We start from the raw sequence: 24,570 nt of genomic DNA on the forward strand, positions 1-24,570 counted from the left end.
AGTACAAATATTATAGGTATGACAAAATTGATAAGAATGGAGCATAATAATAGATGAATATATATAGTGTACCGTACGACACTATTATTGCTTTTCCCTATTCTCTTAACAAATAAATTAAAAATATATTATGAACAATGATTTTGATATTGTCGCAAATATTCAATTCATGCTGATAGTGAGACAAAAACAGTTAGCTATTGTTGGACTAGAAATACTGATCCTAGAGTCACACGACTCTGAGTATATTTTACCCCACCCCACGCTTACCTGCAACAACAAAAATTTCTTGATACAGTCTGATTTAAATGCTTCATAATTTTTCATGAAAAATAAAAAGACACTTAGATATTTCTAGAAGAGGCATGACTGGTACAAGTATGCCCAGATTCAAATACAAAACATCCTCAACAAAAATTGAACATAGTAGTAAAACAACTATATATATTTTTATGTAGGAATAATTAATTAATTAATCTCAAAAAGTGGCATCAAGAAGAATCTTCTTGATGTGAGCGACGAGCTGCATGATCTGGTCCCTGGAGTGCAGCGGCGCCGGATACACGCAGGCGCAGTCCAGCTCGCCGTTGCGGATGGTGTCGAAGATGGCGACGGAGGGGCCCACGCCGTGCACCGAGGAGCAGCCGATGTAGTCCTCCACGCCGATCTCCCGCTTCATCTCCCTCGTGTTGTCGATCACCGGATCCTCGAACACCGATATCAACGACGTTCGGAGCGACGCCGACGCCGTCACGCTCGGATTCTCCATCGCCTTCCTCATCAGGAAGTTCAGATCCGCCATGTCCGAGAAATGCGTGTTGCATTTCTTGTCACGTGCGAATTCCGAGTAGCTCCTCACGGCTAAGTCCCACAATTCTTCGCCGCCGTTTATGGTGTGTGTGTTCAGGATTGGTAGCTGGTAGTATCCTTCGAATTTTTAAGAAAAATAAATAAATTCATTGTTTTTTGAAGATGGATATTTCGTATAAAAATAAAAGGGTAAAGTACCAAATAACCCTCTATCATACAACCCCCTAACACGTTTACCTCCCTATCTTTTGATTTTGGCTATTAGCCCCTCAACATATCATAAAGAGTGCAAAATGCCCCCTGCTCTTATCGGACACTTAACACCGTTAAGTATTTTGAATACACACACACCTTCACTGCGTTCTTGTAACAGTTAAAGTTAGATGAGATTTAATATACATATATATTATAAACAAAAATAAATAAATCATATCAATTAATATATAGTATATAAAATAAAACATAACAAAGATAACCTTGTATTAATTAAAAACCCAAAAGCATACATGATATATGGAAGTAGAAATAATTCGATAATTAAGAACGCAGTCAAAGTGTGTGTATTCAAAAATGATTTTATTTAAAAAAATATTACAAATATTTAAATTTAAATTCAAAAAAAATTATATGTTTATAGTAAAAATATTAATAAGAAATTTAAAAAAATGAAAAATACTTAACGGTGTTAAATGTCCGTTAAGAGCAGGGGGCATTTTGCACTATTTATGATATGTTGAGGGACTAACAGTCCAAAATCAAAAGATATAAAGGTAAATATGTTAGGGAGTTGTATGACTTCTCCCAAAATAAAATAAAAAAATCTTACCGAAATGATGAATGGAAAGAGATGGGTCAAGAAGGGAGCGGGTGTCAATGAGAGTTACGACTCCGTATTTCTTCTTCACCTTGTCGGATTCAAGTCGCATTGAATGGGCGGCGATTAGCCCAGCAGCCGCTAGTGCCCCGCACAGTTTAATTCTTCTAGATTTGCAGCCCTAAAAATATCCAAAATTGAGACATTAATTTGATGGATGATTTAATTAAATGACGCTTTAAAGCACTTTCAAATTTCAATTACCAAATATAGTGCTATTTATTTGACCTAATGGTAAAAACAGGACTGTAATTTTCAATATTTTCAGAAAGAGGACTATATGTTACGAAATTTAAAATTGAGAACTATATATTACGAAATTTGAAAATGAGGACTATAACTTTCATTTTTTATACTTACAATCCTATTTAACACATCAAAATAAGGACGATAGCTTTCATCACTGCCGGTGATAAGAGTATAAATGTAAAAAATAAAAGTTATAGTGCTCATTTTCAAATTTCGTAACATATAGTCCTTATTTTCAAATTTCGTAATATATAGTCCTCTTTTTGAAAATATTAAAAGTTACAGTCCTGTTTTTACCATTAGGTCTATTTATTTCATAGTACTTTATTCTATTACTGCAAGCCATCACACATATGGACACTTTTGTTACATCGATACACATTAGATATGCGTTGATTCAATGAAATCTAGTTAACCCCCATTAACATTTTCTCCTAATTAACTTGATGATTAGTAAATTAAGAAATATATTCACACTTCTTCTGAAAACATACTCTCTCCTCTTAAAATCAGCATTTTTTGTCATTTTGGATCATCTTATAAAAATAAGCGCACTTTTCATTTTTTACACTGCTCCATCATAATTCATTTATTTTTTATCCATATTTTTTCTTTTGAGTTACTTTTTATCCATATTTTTAATATATATAATGAAATTTATTTTCCACTCACAAATAGCACGTACTACATCGATGTATACAGTATATACATGCAAAGGACAGTGGGCAAATATACCGTGTCTTAAATTTTTCCCCAAATATAGCATAGCAAAATATTATGTAGGGTTGTGTGAGAAATATTAATTGGCGCAGCTTTACGGTCAAAGTGGTTGAGAAAGCCGAATGAATGCATATTTGATGATCGAAAAGAAAGAACACGAGGCTGGAAATGTAGAGGAAAAGATGTCTACTTACAGCAAGAATGGCAGCAGTTTGATGCGTGTCCATTTTAAGCCGTACAACCTCGGAATACCTGGCCGCTTTCGTATTCTTGAACTTCAAATTCGTGAGCCTTAAGGAGCTCAACGAATATCCCAACATGTCCACGCCATGGGCCCACATTGTCTTCTTCCCCGTCCCACGTGGCACCAGCGCCTCGATCCCCGCCCCGCCCTCGCCCTCGTTCTCGATTCCGGCTACCTTCCTGCCTCCCTCCGCCTCCCCGACCAGCTCCATCAGCTCGCGCAGCACCGACTCCGCGGTCGTCCTGTCGCACGCGGCGGCGTGGAGGCGGAGCACCACGATGGACCGGCTCTCGGAGAGGGCGTACAAGGCGGCGTGGATGACGTCGGCGCCGCTGCATGGGAAGCTGCTGGGGCTGCGCCAGAGGCTGTCGTTGAGCTCGTGCTCCATGATGAGGTGGCAGGGGGGGAGGTCGGAGGTCTGCTTGGTCGACAGCCGGCGGAGGAGGTGCGCGGTGGCCGGGATATCGTGGTGCTCGACGGAGGGCGGGGGCGCGGCGGCGGGGGTGAGGAAGGAGAAGTCCCTTGTGGTGGGGTTGTAGTGGAGCTTTGAGCGGAGGAGGGGGTGGGAGTGGAGGAGCTTTTTGAGTACTTGGTGGAGGAGGGGGAGTTTGGAGTGGGGTTTGTCCATTTGGAGGGCGAGCACGGTGGTGCCGGTGCCGCACGCAACCGCGCGGCACCAGCTTTGCTCGAGGTTGCCGAGGGTCCGGGCGGAGATCATCTGGTGGTGGTCAGGGGCGGTGCAGGTCATCTTCAGATTTAAGGGACTAGCGGAGGAGGAGGAGGAGAACTGTGGGAGGGAAGGTAGTTTATGTTGTTGGATAAAAAACACTTGCATGTTTAGGGCACATAAATATATAGCGCTCCAAGGCATGAGTTATTGCCTAATTAAATTGCATAGTAGGTGATATAGTACACCATAGTCCTTAGAGTAGCATATACCACATTTTATACATGAGGTTGCATGAGGACAAATTATAAAGTCATTTTTCTTAACAACCGAAATCGAGGAATAATCATAAATTTAATAATACTCCCTCCGTCCCACGAATCTTGACACGTTTGGTTTCGGCACGAGAATTAAGGAGTTGTAGATTACTCCCTCCGTCCCGCTCCAAATGTCTTCTTTCTTTGGGGCACGGAAATTAAGAAATGTGTATAAAGTAGATAAAGTGGGTTTAAAGTAGATAAAGTGGGTTGTTGAAAAATATTTAAATATTAAGTATAGAGAGAGTGTGTATTGCCATAAAAGGAATGAGACATTTGGAGTGGGACAACTCAAAATAGAAAATGAGACATTTGGAGTGGGATGGAGGGAGTATTTTTTTAAGTGTGTAATTAATAAAGTATAAAAGTGATAAAGTATGAGAGAGAAGGTAATAAAAGTGATAAAGTAGGAATGAGAATGTAATAATTATTAACTTATTTAGAAATGTGTCAAGATTCATGGGACGACCCAAAAAGAAATATGTGTCAAGATTCGTGGGACGGAGGGAGTATATAAAAAATAGAGATAATATCCAATTCTAACATGAGCTTGTCTTGGGTACAATTGATTGTTTCGTACAATCGGGTTGCATTATCACCCACATCCTAACCCGCACCCTGATCCTAACCCGCATCCTGATCCGAATCGTGTAATTGACACTGTTCGGTTATACAAATGACACTATATATAATATTGTAAATGACACTGTGTATAATTAACACTAATCGTGTAAATGACACTATTCGATTACAAATGACACTATGAAATTAAAATATTATAGTGTCATTTGTATAACCGAATAATGTCATTTACAATGTTACAGTGTCATCTTTACGCAGCGTCATTTGTATAACTGAATAATGTCAATTATAGACAGTGTCATTTGTAAAACTGAATAGTGTCAATTATAGGCAATGTCATTTGTGTAACCGAAAAGTATCATTTACACGGTTTCGGTCAGAATGTGGATTCAGATCAGGATGTGGGTCAGGGTGCAACCCGGTTGTACCCAAGGTTTTGTGTTATAACATTATGTATACGACAAAAGGAAACTATATCCATATAGATAAATATATAGAAGGGTTAAGTACCATTTTCCCCCCTATCGTTGGCATCCCTATCGCGCCTAGGAACCTAAAGTCAAGGTTAGCGTTGTTTGCTACCTCAACGTGGCACAATCGAAGCAAATACACCGTTAAAACGCCGTTAGAAAAATAATTTTTTTTTTTTAATTTAGGTGGGCCCCAACTCTCTCTCTCTCCTCCCCCGTTCTCTCCACCACCGCACTCCTCTCTCTTACAGACCACCGCCACCGCCTCCCTGAAACCCCTCCTATCCAACAACGATGTTGCCTTCATCCTCTCCCCGGCCTCCCTCCACATCCCCGTCCTCTACTTCTCTCTCCTCTCTCTAGGCGTCGTCGTCTCCCCCTTCAACCAAATTGAAGAAATAGCAAAAATAAATCGCAATTCAAGTGGAGATCAGGGTGGGCCGCTGCTTTAGATACAGTAGAGCCGAGATCTAGGATTTGGAGAAGAGGGTGGGCCGCTGCTTGAGATACAGTAGAGTCAAGATCTAGGATTTGGATAAGAGGGTGGGCCGTTGCTTGAGTTACAGGTGGCGGTGATGGCTGGAATAGAGGGTAAATGGAGAGTGAGAGAGAGCAGAGACGAGGGTGCTCAAGGTGATAGCGACGGCGTTGCCGCTGCTTTCTTCAAAAAATCTGATCTGTAGAGTGAGACGAGATTGGAGAGGAATAGAGAAAGGTCGATAGTTGGTGAGGGATGAGGGATGCTAGGGCACAGCGGTGGAGGAGCCCCGACAGTGGAGCTTGAGAGAGAGGAGTGGTGGCGTGCGGCGGTGGTTTGGTAGAGGGTGGTGGAGCTTGCGGTGGTGGTTTGGAAGAGAGAGGAGTGCGGTGGTGGAGAGAACTAGGGAGGAGAGAGAGAGAGAGAGAGAGCTGGGGCCCACCTGAATTAAAAATTAAAAAAAATATATTTTTCTAACAGCGTTTTAACGGTGTTAAAACGCAAGGGTGTATTTGCTTTGATTTTGCCACGTTGAGGTAGTAAACAGTGCTAACCCTGACTTTAGGGTCCTAGGCGCGATAGGGACGCCAACGATAGGGGGAAAATGGTACTTAACCCTATATAGAAATAGTAATTATTTTTTAGGGTTAAGATGCAGATCCACCCATGTAGTGGAGGCCCCTAGAGCGTATATCCCCCCTCCTCCCCTCATTCTCGATCTCAGCCCAAATTCACCTCCAGAGTCCACAAAAAGGGTGCATTTAAACCCAGCGAGAAAATGGTCGTTTCTCGCCTTTTACTTAATTTTTTTTATTTTTGAGTGGGGCCCGCGTTATTTTTTTCTTCTCCATCTCTGCAAACAGCATCTCAGCCCGAGACGAACGTAGGTGGATAGAACAAAGGCGTAGGTTACTTGCCCTGGCTCCAGCCCCTGGTCCACAAGATCTTCATACACTTGGACTGCAACTCGACCTCCTCTTTTCTTAACGTATCCATTCACAATCGCGCAGAAGATGCAATCGGCGACTCTTATGTTTACGCGATTCATGGTTGCAACAACGTCTAGTGTCTTCTCCATGTTTACGCAGAAGAGCCGGATCACTTAGCATTTTCTTGCTCTCAGCCTCCTGCATCAGCTCCTCTGCCATGCCTAATTCACTGGCATTCATGAAGGAGCTGATCAATGTGGAGTAGTGAGAGTGATCCTCTTGGATCCCCTTCTTCCTCATCTCTGAAGAACTTTAGTGCCTCAAATGGCTTCTCCAATTTGCCTAATGCCTCATAGAAAATGCAATAAATCCGAGAATAATTTGGGAAGACGACTCGTTCACCTTCAATTTCATCTTCTCAAATTCTTGGAAGATGGCTATGGATTTCTGGAAATTCCCCATTTTCAAGTAAGCCTCCATCACTCGAAAGTAGCAGGTGGCGTCGAGATTCAAATCGGCGGATTTCATTCTCTAATACAAAGCGACACTGCTGCTGTACATATGCAGCTGATTGTAGCCATTCATGGCGGAATCGAAGGCTAACCCGCGTAAATAGGTCCCACTCAGGAAAAAAAAAAGTAAACGGCGAGAAACGACCATTTTCTTGTTGGGTTTAAATGCACCCTTTTTATGGATTCTGGGGGTGTATTTGGGTCAAGGTTGAGAATATGGGGTATACGCTCTAGGGGCCTTCACTACAGGGGTGGATCTGCACGTTACCATTTTTTTATTATTATGCCCTTACACATTTATACGATTTACATGAATTTTTCATCTAGTCATGTAATTTTTAGTGTAAGGATATTAAAGTAAATTAATATGTCAATCTATCCATTCTCACATAGTGAAAGAAAATACTAATATTTATATGTAAATAAACAATTCACTACAAGAATTGAGCACATAGACAACAGATATTTAGTGTTGTCTATATAGAAAATGTCTGTTGTTGTCATCGGTGTTGTCTATTCTGGGGTGCTCATAGACAACATATATTATCTGTTGTCTATTCTAACATAGATAACAGTCAGAAGATAATAAACAACATATATTATCTGTTGTCTATGTGAACATAGACAACAAACAAGTGGTGATAGACAATTGTTATAAACTGTTGTCTATGATAATATAGACAATAGACCGAGCTGTTAATAACAACATGTAATATCTATTGTTTATATTATTATAAACAACATGTAATGTCTATTGTCTATTCTATGACCGAATTTAAAATATTTTTTTTATAATATTCAAATCCTCTATTTTGTAATACTAACATACGTGATAAAATTAAATACTTAAATATCAAATAACCAAACAATACTCAGAAACCATTAATAAAAACTCGATTGATATAATAAAAGTCAAACATCTTGTTTATATTTCATCAAAAGACATTACAATTGAATCATCACTAACTACGCCTTCATTTATCTACAAAAAAAAAAAAAACTCTAATATCTCCAACCTTGAACATTCACCACCAAGCATCCAATAAATTGAACCATCCAACTAGCTTCCATCTACATGAACAAAATAACATACAACAACTGTAAGATTTAAAATCATCTAAATTTCTAAAATTAAATGAACAAAAGAAATATATATATATATATAATTTACCTTCATCATCACTCTTATCAGGAGTTTCTTCCCTATCAGCAGATGACCTCTCATTATCCTTCAATTCTGAGTTTACTTCATTACCGTTCACAGCAAAGCCATCAATGTTAGAAGAACTAGTATGTCCCTCGAGTAGAGTCATTTCTTTATTTACTTTGCAATTTGTAATCTGAAGCCCATTAGTTGCTGCCTCCTCAGCTTTCCTCATCTCTTCCTCTCTTTGTTTAAACCTGGAGATTTTGAACAGAATAACAAAATATGATTCAAATAAAAAGTCAAGAGATTAAATATGATTCAAATAAAGAATTAGAAGGGACTGGATCACGTTCATAGAGACCTATTAAAGATGATACCACCGCATAGTTAAAATAAGATCAAAAAAGATTGGTTAATAGGATTTCACTTGAACATTACTATTTCCATATCACAAAAAACTTTTTTGTACATCACGTAATGAATATAAATATTACATATGAATTCAAATTTAATATTTTAACAGGACTTGTTGATCTATTACCAAGTAAATTATCATGCAAATGGTATTCAACCACATTAGCCCAATACAAACATGCGTGCAAACCTCAGACATCAAGTCATGCACATCTGTGATATAGAAGGACGATAAGTCTTACAATGTAGAGGAAAAGCCAAGGGGTACCACTGCCAGAGTTTTCCTAGCAGCAACAGTTGTCGGACCAGATAGTGAGGGTATCCAGAAGAAGCCTTCCATTAACAATCGCTTGATTTTTAAAGTTAGAAGACCAATTAAAAAAAATAAAGGGTTCAGCATAACATACAACAGAAAAGCCTAACTTATTCTTAAAATAAGGAAAAAGAAACTGAAGGGGGAAGCACAAGATGGTGGGGGAGTTTACCTCATCTGCTGTATTAGAAAGAGCTCTATAAAACCCAATATATATGGGGATAGTGGCAAGTGTAGGAAGACTTCCTAAGACAAATGGAAAGAGAGGAATAATTCACAACTGAATAAGAAATTAAGAAGTAAATTCTAGAGGGAGAAATGTCATTATGTCTTTAAGAACAAAGTACTCCTTGCCTCCTAACCTTTTAATGTAACAAGTAAGAAAATTTATGTAGCTGAACCAAATACATTGATGAGGTTTTAGTTTTAATGAATTCAGTTAATACACTAAACTCAATTAAGAAATACTTCACTTAAAATTTATAAATAATACTTTAATAAAAACATGCAAATCACCTTTAGATATTACACTCCCATCAGCCATCCAAACATATAATATGGTTTCAAATTGCCAATTTAAAAAATAACACTCCCACTAGCCCCAACAATGGACTTTAAAACTCCCAAGTATAAATATAATATTGTAATACAGTTTAGTCATACACAGATATGGCTCGTCACTCTTTTTTTTCATTCGTGCTCCTTAGTTGTTTCAGTTTTTAAACTATCCTTCAAGCAAAAAAAAAGGAACACATGGTGTGAACGAATAAACAATTCAGAAAAAACCAACCACAAAATCCGACAAATATAATCAGGAAATAACTTAAGATCTAATGAATAAGGCATCAAGGAGATTACAAATTAGAATCACAAACTAAAACATGAGATGAAACTGAGCTGAATTAAAAACTAAACTACTGAAAGCATCGAAATCAAATCATACCCGACGAAACGATTGTTGATCAAATCCAGCTCGAAAAGCAACTTCAATTTTTTGAAGGTATTCAGAAACAAGGCTGTAGAATCTGTTGGAGTTTATGTGGAAGACTGCAGATCGGTCAGCAGCCCTAGCTTGTCCGGCAGCTAGCCAACTATAAGAGAGAAATAAGAGAGGGCAGCAGCGGCCACACGCCACAGCGAAGGCGCGGTCGCGGGCGCTGCATGTGCAGCAGCAATCCGCAACAGCCGCCATGGAGAGAGAAAGAGGGAAGTACCTGCAGCTGCGTCGCGGCTCAGGCGGGGTGAAGACGCGGCGACGACGGCGACGGTGATGCTCGTCGGAAGGTTGGAAAATTCGAGAGGCTAAAAACCCTAGATGAAATTAGGGATTTTAATTGTGATTCAGAGATTGGGAGTGGACAGAGAGGACAACAACCAGCAGCGTTCGCCGTGCCGGTGGTGAAGATGAACGGTGAAATCGCCGGAGGTGAAAAAGGAAAGAGGGGGCGGCAGAGAGTGGGAATAGAGAGAGAGAGAGAGAAAATAAGGTTCCATAGTCGGGGTCTGGGGACGAGAAATAGAGTCTGGAGAAAAAGAAATACTGTTTCAATCGATATTTTAAAAAGAATCGGCGAGAGTTTATTTTTTTTATGACTAAAAATACACAAGTGTGTTAATATTTGTTGTCTAATGATATAATAGACAATAAATTTTTGAAACAGTTGTCTATAGGTATTGAATAAAGACAACAGTTTCAGGACCACCGCTTGTTTATTGTGCTAATAAACAACACAAAATAAAAACTATTGTCTAATAGCGGTAATAGACAACCTATTTCAGAATCTGTTGTTGTCTATGACCATATTTTTTTGTGGTTATAGACAACACATTTGACTATGTTAGTTGTCTATATAGTAATTGACAACATATTTACTAAACTATGTTGTCTATTTTGTGTTGTCTATGTGCTCAATTCTTGTAGTGATTGGAAATACTAGCCTTTTGTGTAAATATATCAATATCCCTTAATGATTAAAAAAAACTCAAACTCTCACCCCTGCAACCCCCTCACCTCAAACCTTCATTTCTCCCATCCGCGACGTTGATGCACCCGTGTCAGGTCCCAACAACGACTTCCACCATCATCTCTCTTCTTTTGGCGCTACCTTGTCTTCACACCCTCGATCTGTTGCCTCTACCTAGCTACAACTCCTTTGCCAGCGCGTCGTCCATGATCTGGAAGAGGATAGACGATCGGAACCATGTAATCCGTCTTCGCGTCCAATAATTGCTCGAACTAGCTCATCCACTACGGAGATATTGAAATCCACATCGTCTGCCATCTCTTTCTTCTCACTTTTTTCTCTCTCTCCCCTACACACCTTTGCAATGATTACACATTTTAGCAAAATCATGTAAATCGAAAAAAATGTGTAATAATGTATTTTACATTGTTACATACTACAAGGATATTTTAATATAAAAAAATGTTACTATTTTCATAATTTTATTCCGGAGAAAGAATTCCTTTTACAATATGATTCTGCTCATGAAATAATGTTTCTGCTCCACTTACATATATTCAGTCTATCTTGGTTCTTAGAAACTAGCTAGTATGTCTGTTCGTGCGATATACTGCGAACATCGAAATTAAACGATATTTTGAATACATAAATAGATATAAATATGAAATAAAATAAAAATATAAGCAATGCAAATTCTTTTTAAAAAGATAATTCACATCAATTACTCAATGAAGATTCTGAATCTAAAATTAGTTTTCAACTTTGTATTTTCAATAGTTGAAATAACAATTAAATTTTATTAATTTATAATGAGTGTAAAGTATATAAATTCATCCAAAAAAAACAATATAAATGATAATTAATTAGTATCAGTTATGTATGATATAGATATTTCAAGATGTACAAAACATATATTATAAGCATATAGTTCAATATATTTTTTTGAATGATATATATCCAAATCATATTTATTTTATCATTTTGTTTAAATAAAAAATTTAAAAATAAGTTCATTTGGCCTTCAAGACATCTAATGGATGAACATTATTTGCACATTCGCACAGTAACACTGCACGAATACGTGAACTATAGATACTATTGCTCGAATGTACGTATGAGCAATTTGATTAACGTATTACATTTTGAAAATATTTAAATAAATTATAGAAAATGACTTAAAGAGCAAACTTTCTTCACCCACAAGAACATAACTAGTTTTTATATACTCCGTTATATTGAATTTGTAACTAATTTTTTATCCACAAGCAAAATTAATGATTTTTTTTTCCCCCACAATACCTTTGGTCTTTTATTTCATGAAACATCAAATTGTACACGTTGTACAGTGATGAAAATTATTAGGTGGGGAAACTTTCTATAAGATGTAGTATAATTTAATACAAGAGTTTAGGCCCCTCAATATAAAAAGACAGAAGTTGAAGGGATGTGTTCCATGACAATAACGACGCCCACAAAAAAGTGAAGCACATATACTATACGAGTTTGACACATAAATACTTCACCGAATATATCCGAACACAGATATGTATGAAAAATTTTCCAGTAATAAATATAGATCTCTCGGATATTTAAATGACGAGTATCGCAAAATTAATCAGCAATCCTTCCAGATAAAAGCATCCGCATTGGTGTTACATGATAGCTTACTTTATGGGGGGACCACATGGTGTAAAGAGGCTGCTTACATGATAGCCTACATGATTTTTTTAGTTTTGATTTTTCCATTTTTCATTTAAGTTTAATTTCATAAATTTAAATCACACAATTTACTTCAAATTAAAATTGCATTAATTTTGAAATCCTAAAAATTACATAAAATTTAATAAAATAAAAACAAATCCTACAAATAACTATTCCGGCCCTAGAGGTCCGAAATGTGCATAAACATGCTCCATCAAATCATATTAGAGCGCGGCGTGCAACTGCCTATCTCGGAGAAGGGTATCTCTTTGCACATATTCCTCGAAGGAAACTGGGGTTGCTCGACCACTCTCCGTCGAGTCATTGCTAGACGCCCCATGTCCCGCGTCATCATCTCTCCAATTGGTTGCTCCTTCACCTTCGTGCTCCACAATCATGTTTTGGAGAATGATGCAACACAGCATGATGTCCCGGAGGTGCTCCAGGTACCAATTCCGCGCGGGATTGCGAATGATTCCCCACCGAACTTGAGGACTCCAAAGGCACGTTCGACATCCTTTCGTGCCAATTCTTGCATCTTCTTGAACCTCGCCTCCTTCTGATTTGTCGCCATCGGTGGACTCTTGACGAAGCAACGCCACTCCGAATATATGCAGTCGCACAAGTAGTAGCCCATCTAGTAGTAGCGATGGTTCGCCTGAAAGAGCACAAGCGGGGCCGTTCCATCCAACACATCAGCGAAGAGAGGCGACTGGTTGATAACGTTGATGTCGTTGTTCGAACCAGCGACACCGAAGAAGGCATGCCAAATCCACAGATCGTGGGATGCAACGGCCTCCAAGATCAAGGTTGGCTCGCGCCCATTGATCACCGCGTGTATATGCGCCGTGCCACGCCTTAGGGCAATTCTTCCATCCCCAATGCATACAATCAAGGCTCCCGAGCATCCCGGGAAATCCATGTCGCACCTCGTGCATCTGAGTAAGGCGTGTGATGTCCTCCGGCGTTGGACGGCGCAGATAATGGACTCCGAAAGCCCGGATGATAGCCTTGCAGAACTTCTTGAGGCATACACGCCCGATAGAGTCGGCGACTTTGAGATACTCGTCAAAAGTATCCGCACTGACGCCAGTGGCTAATTGGCGGATAGCCGACGTGCATTTCTGCAAAGGGGAGAGAGAGTCCCGACCTATTGCATCAGTGGTCGTCTGGAAGTAAGTATCTTCACCTTGAACAACCTCGACGATGCGCAAGAACAGCTCCTTTTGCATTCGAAAACGCCGTCGGAAAAATGTAGGTCCGTATGTCGGATTGTCGTTGAATTAGTCTTGCATAAGACGTAGATGGGCATCCTCACGATCACAGTGGACGTAAGACCGGGGACGTTTAACACATCCCGGCTCCGGCGTCGGTTGGGTGTAGATTTGAGCAAGCAATTGTTTCTGCAACTCTATCTCTTCCATGATCGCGTGAGCTACACCGTCGGATGAATCAGACGAAGAACCGTGGTCGGATTCCGCCATTGTCGGAAGAAAAAAGAAGAAAAGGCTTGAAAGGTGTAGATTGAAAGAGGAGAATTGTGGAGTGAAAGTGAGGAAGAAGAAGGAGGAAAAGAGAATATAAAGAGAAGAAAAAAAAAATCGAACGATCAAATTTGCACGCAAACCGAGGCAGTCAAAGCTGCCTTCAAATTCAAAATTCAAAAAATCGAATTTTCTATTTTTTTTAATGGCGCGCGCCATTCATCAACGGCCAAATGGGCTACACGTTAGAACGTGTAGCCCTCGTGTAGGCAAGGCCCGCATCGCCTTACACGATAGCGGCCTTACACGAGTAGGCCGCATCGTGTAAGCGATGCGGATGCTCTAATATCGGTTGGTAACGAGTTAATTTTATTGATGGTGATTAGGGCTGTAAACAAATCAAGTCACTCGCAAACTATTCGTAGCTCGACTCCAGAAAAGTTCGTTCAAGTTCGTTTAAAAAAGTTTGTTAAGTAAACACTTTGTGCATCACAAACTGAAACGATGCATCATTATTTGCGACATTAAAATTAATGTGACATGAAATTTCACGACGCTTGTAGCATCGTATTTAGTGCGTTGGATAATATTGCGACATATAACATCTGTTACAAATTTTTTTATGACATCACTTTTTATGACATTTTGTAATTTGTGTCATAATATATACGACACTTTGTGCATCACAAACTGAAACGATGCATCATTATTTGCGACATTAAAATTAATGTGACATGAAATTTCACGACGCTTGTAGCATCGTATTTAGTGCGTTGGATAATATTGCGACATATAACATCTGTTACAATTTTTTTTACAAGTGTCGCATTATATATAACATTTTTTTGCATCACTTTTTTATTATGTCATAAATTGTGCATCATTTAAACGACACTAATTGAAATGACATATCCTCGCTTGTGACATTATAATTAATTTGACGTAATTGTTTGGAACACATTTGACATCATAGTGAAAATGTCGCATTGTATTGCAACATAATATATATGATACAAAAACTTGAGTTAATGTCATAAATATAATACACCTTTTACATCACTTTGTTATTATGTCACTGACTTTGCATCATTTATACGACACTCAAGTGAGTAATTTCTTAGAATCAATACAACAAATATCACTCGAATGAAATAAGCATATCAATTAGTTAAATATAAAAATAAATTTTGTGTAAATGTCAAATTGAAAAATAACATATCATTCAAATATCTAACATCAAATATCAAAGTCTAAATTATCTAACTATGCAAGAATGTAAATCTTATAAGCGACAATGAAAATTCAACATCATTTTGACCTCCTCTTGCTTTTCTTTGTTGCACTTTTCCTTTGTTCCTACATAAATTTAACAAAATAAATTATATTTTGTACATATATTAAGTAAATTAAATGAAAAAGTATATCGATAACAATACCTGGAGAGATGCATATCATCTAAACGAATATTCATATTGTTCTCATCCGAGTTATTGATTTCTTCTCTCATCTAATAAATTGATTAAAGATAGGAATATAAGTATTTTAAATATTAGCATAGTTATATATAATAACTTGAAATAAAAAAAATTAAAACTACAACAATAAAATTTACCTTGATTATTGGCATAATCTTCACCATTTTGTATCTGATCATTAGCACTATCACTGTTTCCCGAATTGTTATCAGAGAATTATTCATCCAAGTCAGAATCAGTATCTGTGTGATTCTGGTTTTGAGTTTCTAGAACAATAGTGTCAAGCATTGGTCCAATAGAATGTCGAGGTTTCTTTCCAACGGGTGCCAATAAACACAAATATTATATACCATCTACTATACTTCACTACCTTGTTAGAATACGTAAGGGGCAATCTAATAATACGGTGCTGCTAAAAAATAAAAGAAATCAAGTTGCAGAAAATAATGCTTTCGTTTAGCACATAGTGAGAAATTATTCTCATGAATTAAGAATCACAGCATAACAATGCAAGAAAGGTGCAAAGACAAAGTAAAGTATTATTGTCATTATACTAAAATAGATAACTCCTAAATGTGTGTATTTAAATTACTAAATTATTTTTTGAAATCAAAATAATTAAGGATATTATAGATATACCAAAATTTGTAAGAATATACCTTTTATAATAGTAATAAATTTGTAGTTAAGTTTGGTATATATATTTAGTTATTCGTGGATATATTTCGGCCATCAAACATTTTTTATCATAAAACTTGTCTAAATTTTCTACATATATATGATTTTGAAATAAATTATCACAATTTTGATACATAAAATGAGTGTCACATTTCTATCATTAAAATATGGTATAATATTTAGATGATACAAAATTGACGTAAATATATGACACTAATGCAACACTATTCTAAATATGTGGTGTAATTATGACATTTTATGAAGGTGTCGCAAATAAATTGTCGTAATTTTGAGACATAAAAATGAATGTCGCATCTATGTCACTCAATTGCAACACAATATTTAGATGACGCACAATTGACGTAAATATACGACATTAATGCAACACAATTTTAAATATGTGGTATAATTATGACATTTTATTGAGGTGTCGCAAGTAAAATGTCACAATTTTGAGACATAAAAACAAGCGTCGCATATGTGTCACTAAAATATGACACAATATTTAGATGACGCAGAATTGACGTAAATATACAACACTAAAAGCATAAGCGTGGTAATTTTACAACACATACATCTAGTGTCGCATATGTGTATGTCGCAATAGGTCTGTTTTCCTGTAGTGAAACTTGAGCTTGGTAGTATTCGACTCGTTATCTTGTGAACACGTTCGTTAAGTTATTCAACTTGAAACATATAAATTATTAGTAGGTACGACTTATATTTATCTACTAATAATAATAATTATTATATTAAATCTTTAATAAACTCTATTTGTTATAAGAAAATAATTAATATATTTATTATTTTGAATGAAATAATCTATTTTTCAGAAGAAAATAATCAATATTTTGAACATAAATTTAAATTTAGAAAGTTCGTGTAGGCTCGATTAAGTTCGTAAGCCTCAGTCAAAGTATTCGACAAATAAAGTTCGGGATTTGATTCGATACTAAACAAATCAAATTTGAACATACCATTATTCGATTCGGCTTGGCTCGATTACACCTCTAGTGGTGATTGTGATCGCTTTTTAAAGAGAGAAGTCGATCTTTATCGCTTGTATGTCTCGGAAGGAATTATTATATTTGTTTATTTTTTTACTCTGTACACAGAAAATTTCTCCGTTCCTTTTTGAAGTAGGGGGCATTATATTTACTACTTTTTTTTTTGGATACATAAATTTTTAAAGAATATGTAACTGTGAGAGTATCTTTTGGACGTTAGATTTATTGTTGATATGTATTAATTAAATACCTTATAGTGTCGTATAATATTTTGGACGTTGATCGATGATGAGATATAAGCAATTCTAGTACACTATAAGAGTGCATTTTCATCCGAAAAAGTGCAACAGTATAAACTTTTGATACTACTATTTGAAAGGCCGTATGCTAGATACATACATGTATTAATGTTACTTGAATGAAATTCGTTGCAACGACTTTCGCACGTGCAAAATAATTCGAGTCCTACCAATATATATGTCAGATCAAGTCGCTGGATCGCTAATCGATACTAAACTTTCCATTAATGTTTTCTAGTAGTATTTCGGAATGTGCTAGATATTTTATACGTAATTCTACGGGGTGCTTTTTTTGGTTACAAATTTATCATAAAAATAATAATAATAAATTTCATTCTTTAAATCTTTTTTTTCCCTAATTTTCTACTAAATAATTTAGCATTTACTCATTCTTCATTTTCACTCTAATGAAGGATAACATTATCACACCAGAAATGAAGAGGTAATATTATTCTTCATTTATAGTGAAAATGAGGAATGAGTAAGAGTGAAATTCTATTTTATACTCCCTCCGTCCCCAAAATAAGTTCCTCTTTGGGGACGGCACGGGTTTTAAGGAAAATAGTAAAGTGTATTGATAGTGGAAAAAAAATATGTTATACTAATTAGTATTGAGAGTGATGAAAAGGTGAAAATGTGTTATAATTAGTATTGGGAGTGGTGAAAAAGTGAAAAATAAGAATAAATAAAATATTATTAGTGGTGGGGTAGTTGTCCAAAAATAGAAAGAAAGAAAGAGGAATTTATGTGGGGTACGTCCCAAAATGGAAAAAGATGAACTTATTTCAGGGACGGGGGGAGTAGAAACTAAAGAAAAATAAAAGAGAGACTTAAAGGGTGATTTTTTTTTATCCCTCGTTTTCTCATTATAAATTTACAAGCAAAGAGAAAACACCATAATAAAATAAATAGTAAAATTTTGAAAATGTTTGAATTGAAATAACAAAAATAAAAACTATTCATTAATATAAAATTTTTTGAAAAATAACCACACTTACTATTTTACCCCCATAATTCACAACTAATACATAGCTTGGTTGTGAATTTTAGATTTAAAACTCGAATTTGCAATCAATCTATATTCGAGTTGTGAATCTTTATCTTTATATATATAAAAAGCAAAGTAAATGTAATTTTATTCAATTGCAAGGATATAATTGGAATTCATGGAAAAATTGTAACCACAAACTCCTAAAAATTCGGCTACCTAAAACAAAGGATGACTACCTAATAATTAAAGAAAAAAACTACTACTACTTATTTACGGAAAAATGGATGATTACCTAATAATTATTTTTAGTAATGATATTTAAAGAAAAAAAAAACTAGAATCCGTCTTTCAAAAATTTTCAATTTTTCTTTTTTCCTAATTCTAACATTTTATTCAATTATGTATTTTTGTTTATTTAATTAAAAAATAACAAGAGGAAATTTATGGGCAAAATAGGTTTTTTCGAGGTGTTTAATGTGTAATTTTGTTTTATTTTATCTAACTAATTTTTTTGAATCTATGTATGTTTATATTTTGTTGTTTGCTATTATTTTATATCTATAAATATTAATGAATAAAAGTTTCTTAATGAAGATTGCTTGGAGAATTATTCAGGGTAGGGAGTTTGCTCCTGCGATTCTTTGCACGCGTTATTTGACTAACTTTAGCTATGCTAAAACTTATTTGGCTTCCTCTCCCGTCTGGACTGGTATTCGGGGCCTTGTGAATAACCTGGTTGATGACTCTTATTCTTATGTTGGCACTGGTGAGCATACTTATTTCTGGCGTGACGACTGGCTGGGATATAAGCTGATGGAGAGGCTTCATATTCCGAGCTTTATGATGGATTTCCTCGATCAAGCGGTTAGTGATTACTTTTATGAGGGAATTTGGCACTTTACTGAGGATTTTATTATCAATTATCCGGACATTGTGGTGGATATTTTGTTGCTTCCGATTGGGGATGAGAAGGACGTTCGTTTCTGGAAACCCTCGGTTAGTGGGAATGTGACTGCTTCTCTTGCTTATGAGATTCAAAATCGTAATTTTCCGAAGGTGGTGTGGGGTAAATGGATCTGGGAAAAGTTCATTCCGGAACGTCGTTCGTTGACCTGTTGGCGTATTATTCATAAGAAGTTGCCCACGTTGGACAATCTTATTAAGCCCTGTTTTTTTGGCCCAAACCGTTGCATTTTGTGCGGTTTAGATATGGAAACCATGGATCACTTGTTTTGGAGTTGTAATGCTTTGCACTCGGTCTGGTCGGTTTTCTTGGCTTGGTTTGGCAAAGAAGAGATCTCTCTCTGCTTGGATATTCACAGTGTCCTGGTTGCTGCTTGGAATGAGGATTTCAGCCCCCAAGTTCGGTCTTTCTGGAAAGCGGGGATTATTAATTTGTTGTGGAAAGTCTGGGATTGCCGAAATCAAATGACCTTCAATGATGCTACCTTCCATCCTAATATTATTGTAAGTTTTTTGCAGGTGATGTTTAAGGAGATGGACTCTAATTTTCATAAGCTGGGCTGTTCAAACAATTCTTGGTCGGATTATATTGTGCTTCGCAGAATTGGGGTCTCTACGAGGGCGGCGCCGCCCCCCACTATGATTGAAGTTCATTGGTGGCCGCCGGCAGGTCAGTGGATGAAAGTTAACACGGACGGTTCAGCTTTAGGAGCCCCGGGAAGCATTGCTGCTGGTGGTGTCTTCCAGGACAACTGGGGATGGGTGCGTGGGTGTTTTCACTTCAAAGGGGGTACGGGCTTTGCCTTCGAGGCCGAGCTGCTTGCTGTGATTCATGCGGTGAATATTGCTCATTTTAGAGGGTGGCGCTGGCTTTGGATTGAGGCGGATTCTATTTACGTTGTTAATCTTCTAAATTCCCTCTCTCAGGACGTTCCGTGGCGCTTCAAGGCGGCGTAGAAATGCCCGCTTCGTCTCCTCCTTGATTTCTGTTTGCAGATATCTCATATCTATAGAAAAGGAAATAGCGCGGCGGATTCTATGGCTAATCATGATAGAGAGGAGGGATGGTGGCCATATGCTATTGACGCCATCAAGAAAGACGTTGCTTTAGATATGTCGACGCATAGTCGAGTCCGGATAAAGTTTTGATGTTGTTTGGTTCTGGTGTTTCTTCAAACACCTGGCGGGTGGCTCTGTTTCTGGGTTTGACGGGCTGTTTTGTTGGGTGTGGAGGGGTTGTCGTTCTCTTTGTTGATCGGATGGAGCTAGTTGCCTTGACTTGCTGTGGTCGGTTGCATGGTTGGAAGAAGGGCTGCGGCTGGTTTCTTTTCATTCGGTTCTGGTACTTCGGGTTTTTATTTGCTTGGTTTCGACGGCACAGGCTGTGGCCGACTGGTCTTCTCTTTGCAATGGCGTGGTTCTGCATCGGTGTTCTGTTTTTCGTTGCTCGCGGGCCGTCTTGTGCGCGAGCTGGTCTTTGCGGTTTGGTAGTTTTAGCGACGGCGTCTCACCGGCCAAAACTACTAGCGTTGGGGTGCTTTGCGGTTTTCTTCTGCTTGAGGTGCTAACGGCGACGGCATATAACCGGCTGTTAGCTACCTCTGGACTTGACGGGTGGGGCATTTTTGTTGACTTACGGCGATGGCGTCTTACCGGCTGTATTATCTCTTTTTGCCTGCTCACAGCGACGGCGTCTAACCGGCTGTGTTGCTTTTCCTTTTCCTTTGAGTTGTGTCTTTTCTTGGTTGGTTTTGGCGACGGCGTCTCACCGGCCAAAACCTCTCGAGTTTGGGTGCTATGGGGTCTCTTTCTGCTTAAGGTGCTAACGGCGACGGCTTCTAACCGGCCGTTAGTCACCTCTGGGCTTGTTGGGTGGGTCTTAGTTGTTTCACGGCAACGGCGTCTTACCGGCCGTGTTTGTCTGCTCACGGCGACGGCGTCTAACCGGCCGTGTTGCTTTTCTTTTTTCTTTGAGTTTTTTCTTCTTGGTTGGTTGTTGGCGACGGCGTCTCACCGGCCTTCGGCCTCCCATTCCTTTGTTTCGTTTTTTGGTGGGGATAGAGCCGAGATTGTTTGGGGACGATGGTTAGGCCGGAGTTCCCGAAACTCTCTCTTCCGCTCTTCTCCTTCTGTTCTTTTTTCTGTTAGACGGGTACTCTTTTTCCTTTTTACGGTTTTTCCCACTGGGTTTTCCGTAAAAAAGTTTTAATGAGGCTCGGCCCTTAGTCTGCTTTTCATGTGCTTTCAAGGGTTTTTTAGGTTCTTTTTCCTTTTCTTTTTTTTTCTATAAAATGCATTTTAATAATATCTATAAATATTAAATTTAAAATTTAATATTATTATATTAATAATTAGAAAGTGTTTCATATATATTGTGTGATGTATCGTGATAATCTCCATGCATTTTTTTAAAAATAAAAGTAAATGATATTTTGTATAAAAATAAATGATATATTATAAATTATACTTTTAAATATACAAACAGACAATTTTCTTAAATGCAAATGATTCTTTTTCTTTGCATGTGATATTTTTTTTATAAAAGCAAATAATATTTTATAGTATAAAAAATAGTAATTAGTAATACATTAGAAATGATAATTTTGGTGCATACATCTAACACTTTTAAAAATAAAAAATGATACTTTGTCCGATTGACCCAAACGAAAAGGGTAGAACAGGGGGGAGGAAAGTGGGAGGGTCAGGCCCAGTGCGGGCGCGAGTTTGGCAAAATTAAATATAAAGCTCCAAAAAAATATATATGCAATACATGTATATTTTTAAAATTTTCACATTTTTATTGTTATTTAATAAAAGTTATATATTTGAAAACCTTTGTATTTATTAATAAAATATTAAATTTACAACATATATATTATTTTTCACACTGCGCACATGAGGCGTTGTTTAATGTACGTTTGGGGAAGGAGTTTAATTGCATCAAAATTGGACATCAGGGGCTTGATTGATGCAATGTCAAGTATAGGGAGTTAAATGTCATAGGGGCGTCATATAAGGGGTTTAATTGCTACTTTTCCTTAAAAATTATAACACTTTCCATTTTAAGGCATAGTCTCACATCTTTTATCCTTACAAATATCATTTATTTACAAAAATATCATCCTTAATTTAATGCCAACCTCTCATTTCTTATAATGGTAGGACCTTTTTTTTTATTAAAAAGTATATTATAAGTGTAGCTCACGCGAGTCCAAAATTATAATCACCGCGCATCGTGCGGGAGATACACTAGTATATATAAAAAGCAAAGTAAATGTAAATAAATTCAATTAGAAGGGTGTAATTGGAATTGGAAAAAATTATAAAATCCACAATCAATTAAATGTTGACTACACTTTGAAGAAAAGAAAAAAAACTGCATCAAATCATAACCGCCTAATTGCAATATTGTAAGACAATATAATTTCTTCTTTTTCGTATTTTGTAGAGATCACAGTTTTCTTATTTTCATGCAATTATATTTCGAAAAAAAATATGTAATATATATTTTGAATGAAAGGTCATGAAATTATCATTAATTTGATATATGATATATTAAAAATAAATTTAAAATGAGCAAGTTATTACAATTTAATGTTTTAATATATTAAATTATTTATATTTAAGTAGTGATATTTTTTTAAAACTAAAATCTGTATTTCAAATTTCTTTAATTTACATTTTTTTCCCTAATTTTAATATTTTAATTTTTCAAATTATGTATTTTGGTTTATTATTAATATGAAATTTATGGGCGAAATGCATTTTGTCAAAACACGTTAAATGAGTAATGTAATTTATACCCTTTTATTATTTACACAAATCACAATTTTACTATTTTTGTTTAAATATGTACAGTGTGTGTCTTAAACATATAATATGAGAATGTTTTAATTTCATATAATATATATAGAACATGGATGTGAAAAAATTAAAATTTTATGACAACTAGAAATTCTAATATATTAATTTTTTTTTTAGTTTTTAGTTATTTTTTCTTTTTATATAAAATGCAGATGTTATTTGAATATATTTTTTTAAATTTTTATTATTTAGTAAACATACATACATACTTTCTCAAAATTTCATCCGATTAATTAATTATTCTAAATATTTCTTAAAATTGTATAAAACAAGATGCGTACACATACATTTTCACAACTTTCATCAAAGTAATTGAATATTTAATCTTACTCTACACAAAAATAGAAAAAGTGAATAATTCATTTTTAAAATATGGATGATATAGTAATATATCTATTAATATATATTAGTTTTTAAAAATATGTAGCCAATTATTATGCAATATGGGAGGATGTATTTCTCGAAAAAACGAGGAGTGTGTAATATTATAATTTTTATTTTATTTATTCATCACACAAAAAATATAGTTTTACCCTTTTTTGTTTGGTTTCATATTAGATAATATATGCATCTTAACTTTTGATGGCTCTTTTCCTCTAGACGAATACTCTTTTTCCTCTTAAGGAGTTTTTTCTCTTGGATTTTCCCTTCTGAGGTTTTGACGAGGCTCGACCCTTAGTCTGCTTTTCTTGTGCTTTCAAGGATTTTTCTTTAGTTTTTTTTTTCTTTTTCTAATAAAAGCTATATTTAATTGAGATAATATATGCATCTTAAATGAAAGATAATAGAAAGCCATTTAATTTGGTATATAGTTAATTTGAAATAAATAAATAAATAAATTATAATTATATCAATAAAATAAATATTTTTTATTTATATATATTTTTAACTAAAGATCGGGCACATTTAAATTTTTCTTCAATCTTTTTTTTCTTATTTTCGCCTTTGCTTTCACTTTTTTATTTTTGACATTATAAAAATTTATTAATAGAACAAAATAATATTACCACCAAATTATAACTTATAGGCTTATAGCTTATTTTATGAAGGAAATAACAAAATGATCACATTACAAAAGGATGTATGTAAATGTTCTTTAAATAATAATATATTTATTTTGTTAAGTTCATTAATCATTTATTTGATTAAAATAATATTAAAATAATTATTAATTAAAATCTAGCAACAAATAAATTACTTGAAAACTATCAATATAACCGTGATTATAGATTAAAAATATTACCCACATTTTGTACATATTTTCGTCAATGTTAATGCATATTTTTTTTTAGATTTAGTAACTTAAAATTCTATTTTTTTTAGATTTAGTAACTTAAAATTCTTCTTTTTCATCTCAAATCTTCTTTTCTTTTTTATTTTGTACATAAAGAACATTATTCTTATTTTATTGAATAAAA

At 35.8% G+C, this 24,570-nt stretch overlaps 2 protein-coding genes and 1 long non-coding RNA gene across 3 annotated transcripts; all 3 read right to left on the bottom strand.

The window, feature by feature from the left end:
- Positions 1 to 279: 279 nt before the first annotated feature.
- LOC130996670 (uncharacterized) lies at positions 280 to 3,718 on the bottom strand. Its single transcript, XM_057921968.1, has 3 exons — positions 2,848 to 3,718; positions 1,637 to 1,805; positions 280 to 927 (listed from the first exon to the last, which is right to left on the bottom strand). Exons 1-3 carry the CDS (start codon positions 3,643 to 3,645, stop codon positions 479 to 481), a joined length of 1,416 nt encoding a protein of 471 aa, XP_057777951.1. The 5' UTR covers positions 3,646 to 3,718; the 3' UTR covers positions 280 to 478.
- Positions 3,719 to 7,819: 4,101 nt separating this feature from the next.
- LOC130996671 (uncharacterized) lies at positions 7,820 to 9,149 on the bottom strand. Its single transcript, XM_057921970.1, has 4 exons — positions 8,899 to 9,149; positions 8,656 to 8,762; positions 8,024 to 8,253; positions 7,820 to 7,923 (listed from the first exon to the last, which is right to left on the bottom strand). Exons 2-4 carry the CDS (start codon positions 8,751 to 8,753, stop codon positions 7,913 to 7,915), a joined length of 339 nt encoding a protein of 112 aa, XP_057777953.1. The 5' UTR covers positions 8,754 to 8,762; positions 8,899 to 9,149; the 3' UTR covers positions 7,820 to 7,912.
- Positions 9,150 to 15,017: 5,868 nt separating this feature from the next.
- Positions 15,018 to 15,902, bottom strand: LOC130996672 (uncharacterized). Its single transcript, XR_009092714.1, has 3 exons — positions 15,488 to 15,902; positions 15,312 to 15,382; positions 15,018 to 15,231 (listed from the first exon to the last, which is right to left on the bottom strand). It is a non-coding gene; the product is annotated as an uncharacterized LOC130996672 (long non-coding RNA).
- Positions 15,903 to 24,570: the final 8,668 nt, after the last annotated feature.

The sequence above is a fragment of the Salvia miltiorrhiza genome, chromosome 8, assembly GCF_028751815.1.
Source record: "Salvia miltiorrhiza cultivar Shanhuang (shh) chromosome 8, IMPLAD_Smil_shh, whole genome shotgun sequence".
NCBI classification, from domain to species: Eukaryota; Viridiplantae; Streptophyta; class Magnoliopsida; order Lamiales; family Lamiaceae; genus Salvia; species Salvia miltiorrhiza.

Coding starts and splice junctions, on each gene's coding strand:
- LOC130996670 (XM_057921968.1), bottom strand. CDS start 3,645: ATGACCTGCACCGCCCCTGACCACCACCAGATGATCTCCGCCCGGACC. Junction 1,806..2,847: donor AAACTGCTGCCATTCTTGCT/GTAAGTAGACAT, acceptor GGATATTTTTAG/GGCTGCAAATCTAGAAGAAT. Junction 928..1,636: donor TCTTTCCATTCATCATTTCG/GTAAGATTTTTT, acceptor AAAAATTCGAAG/GATACTACCAGCTACCAATC.
- LOC130996671 (XM_057921970.1), bottom strand. CDS start 8,753: ATGGAAGGCTTCTTCTGGATACCCTCACTATCTGGTCCGACAACTGTT. Junction 8,254..8,655: donor CTTGGCTTTTCCTCTACATT/GTAAGACTTATC, acceptor CAAAATCTCCAG/GTTTAAACAAAGAGAGGAAG.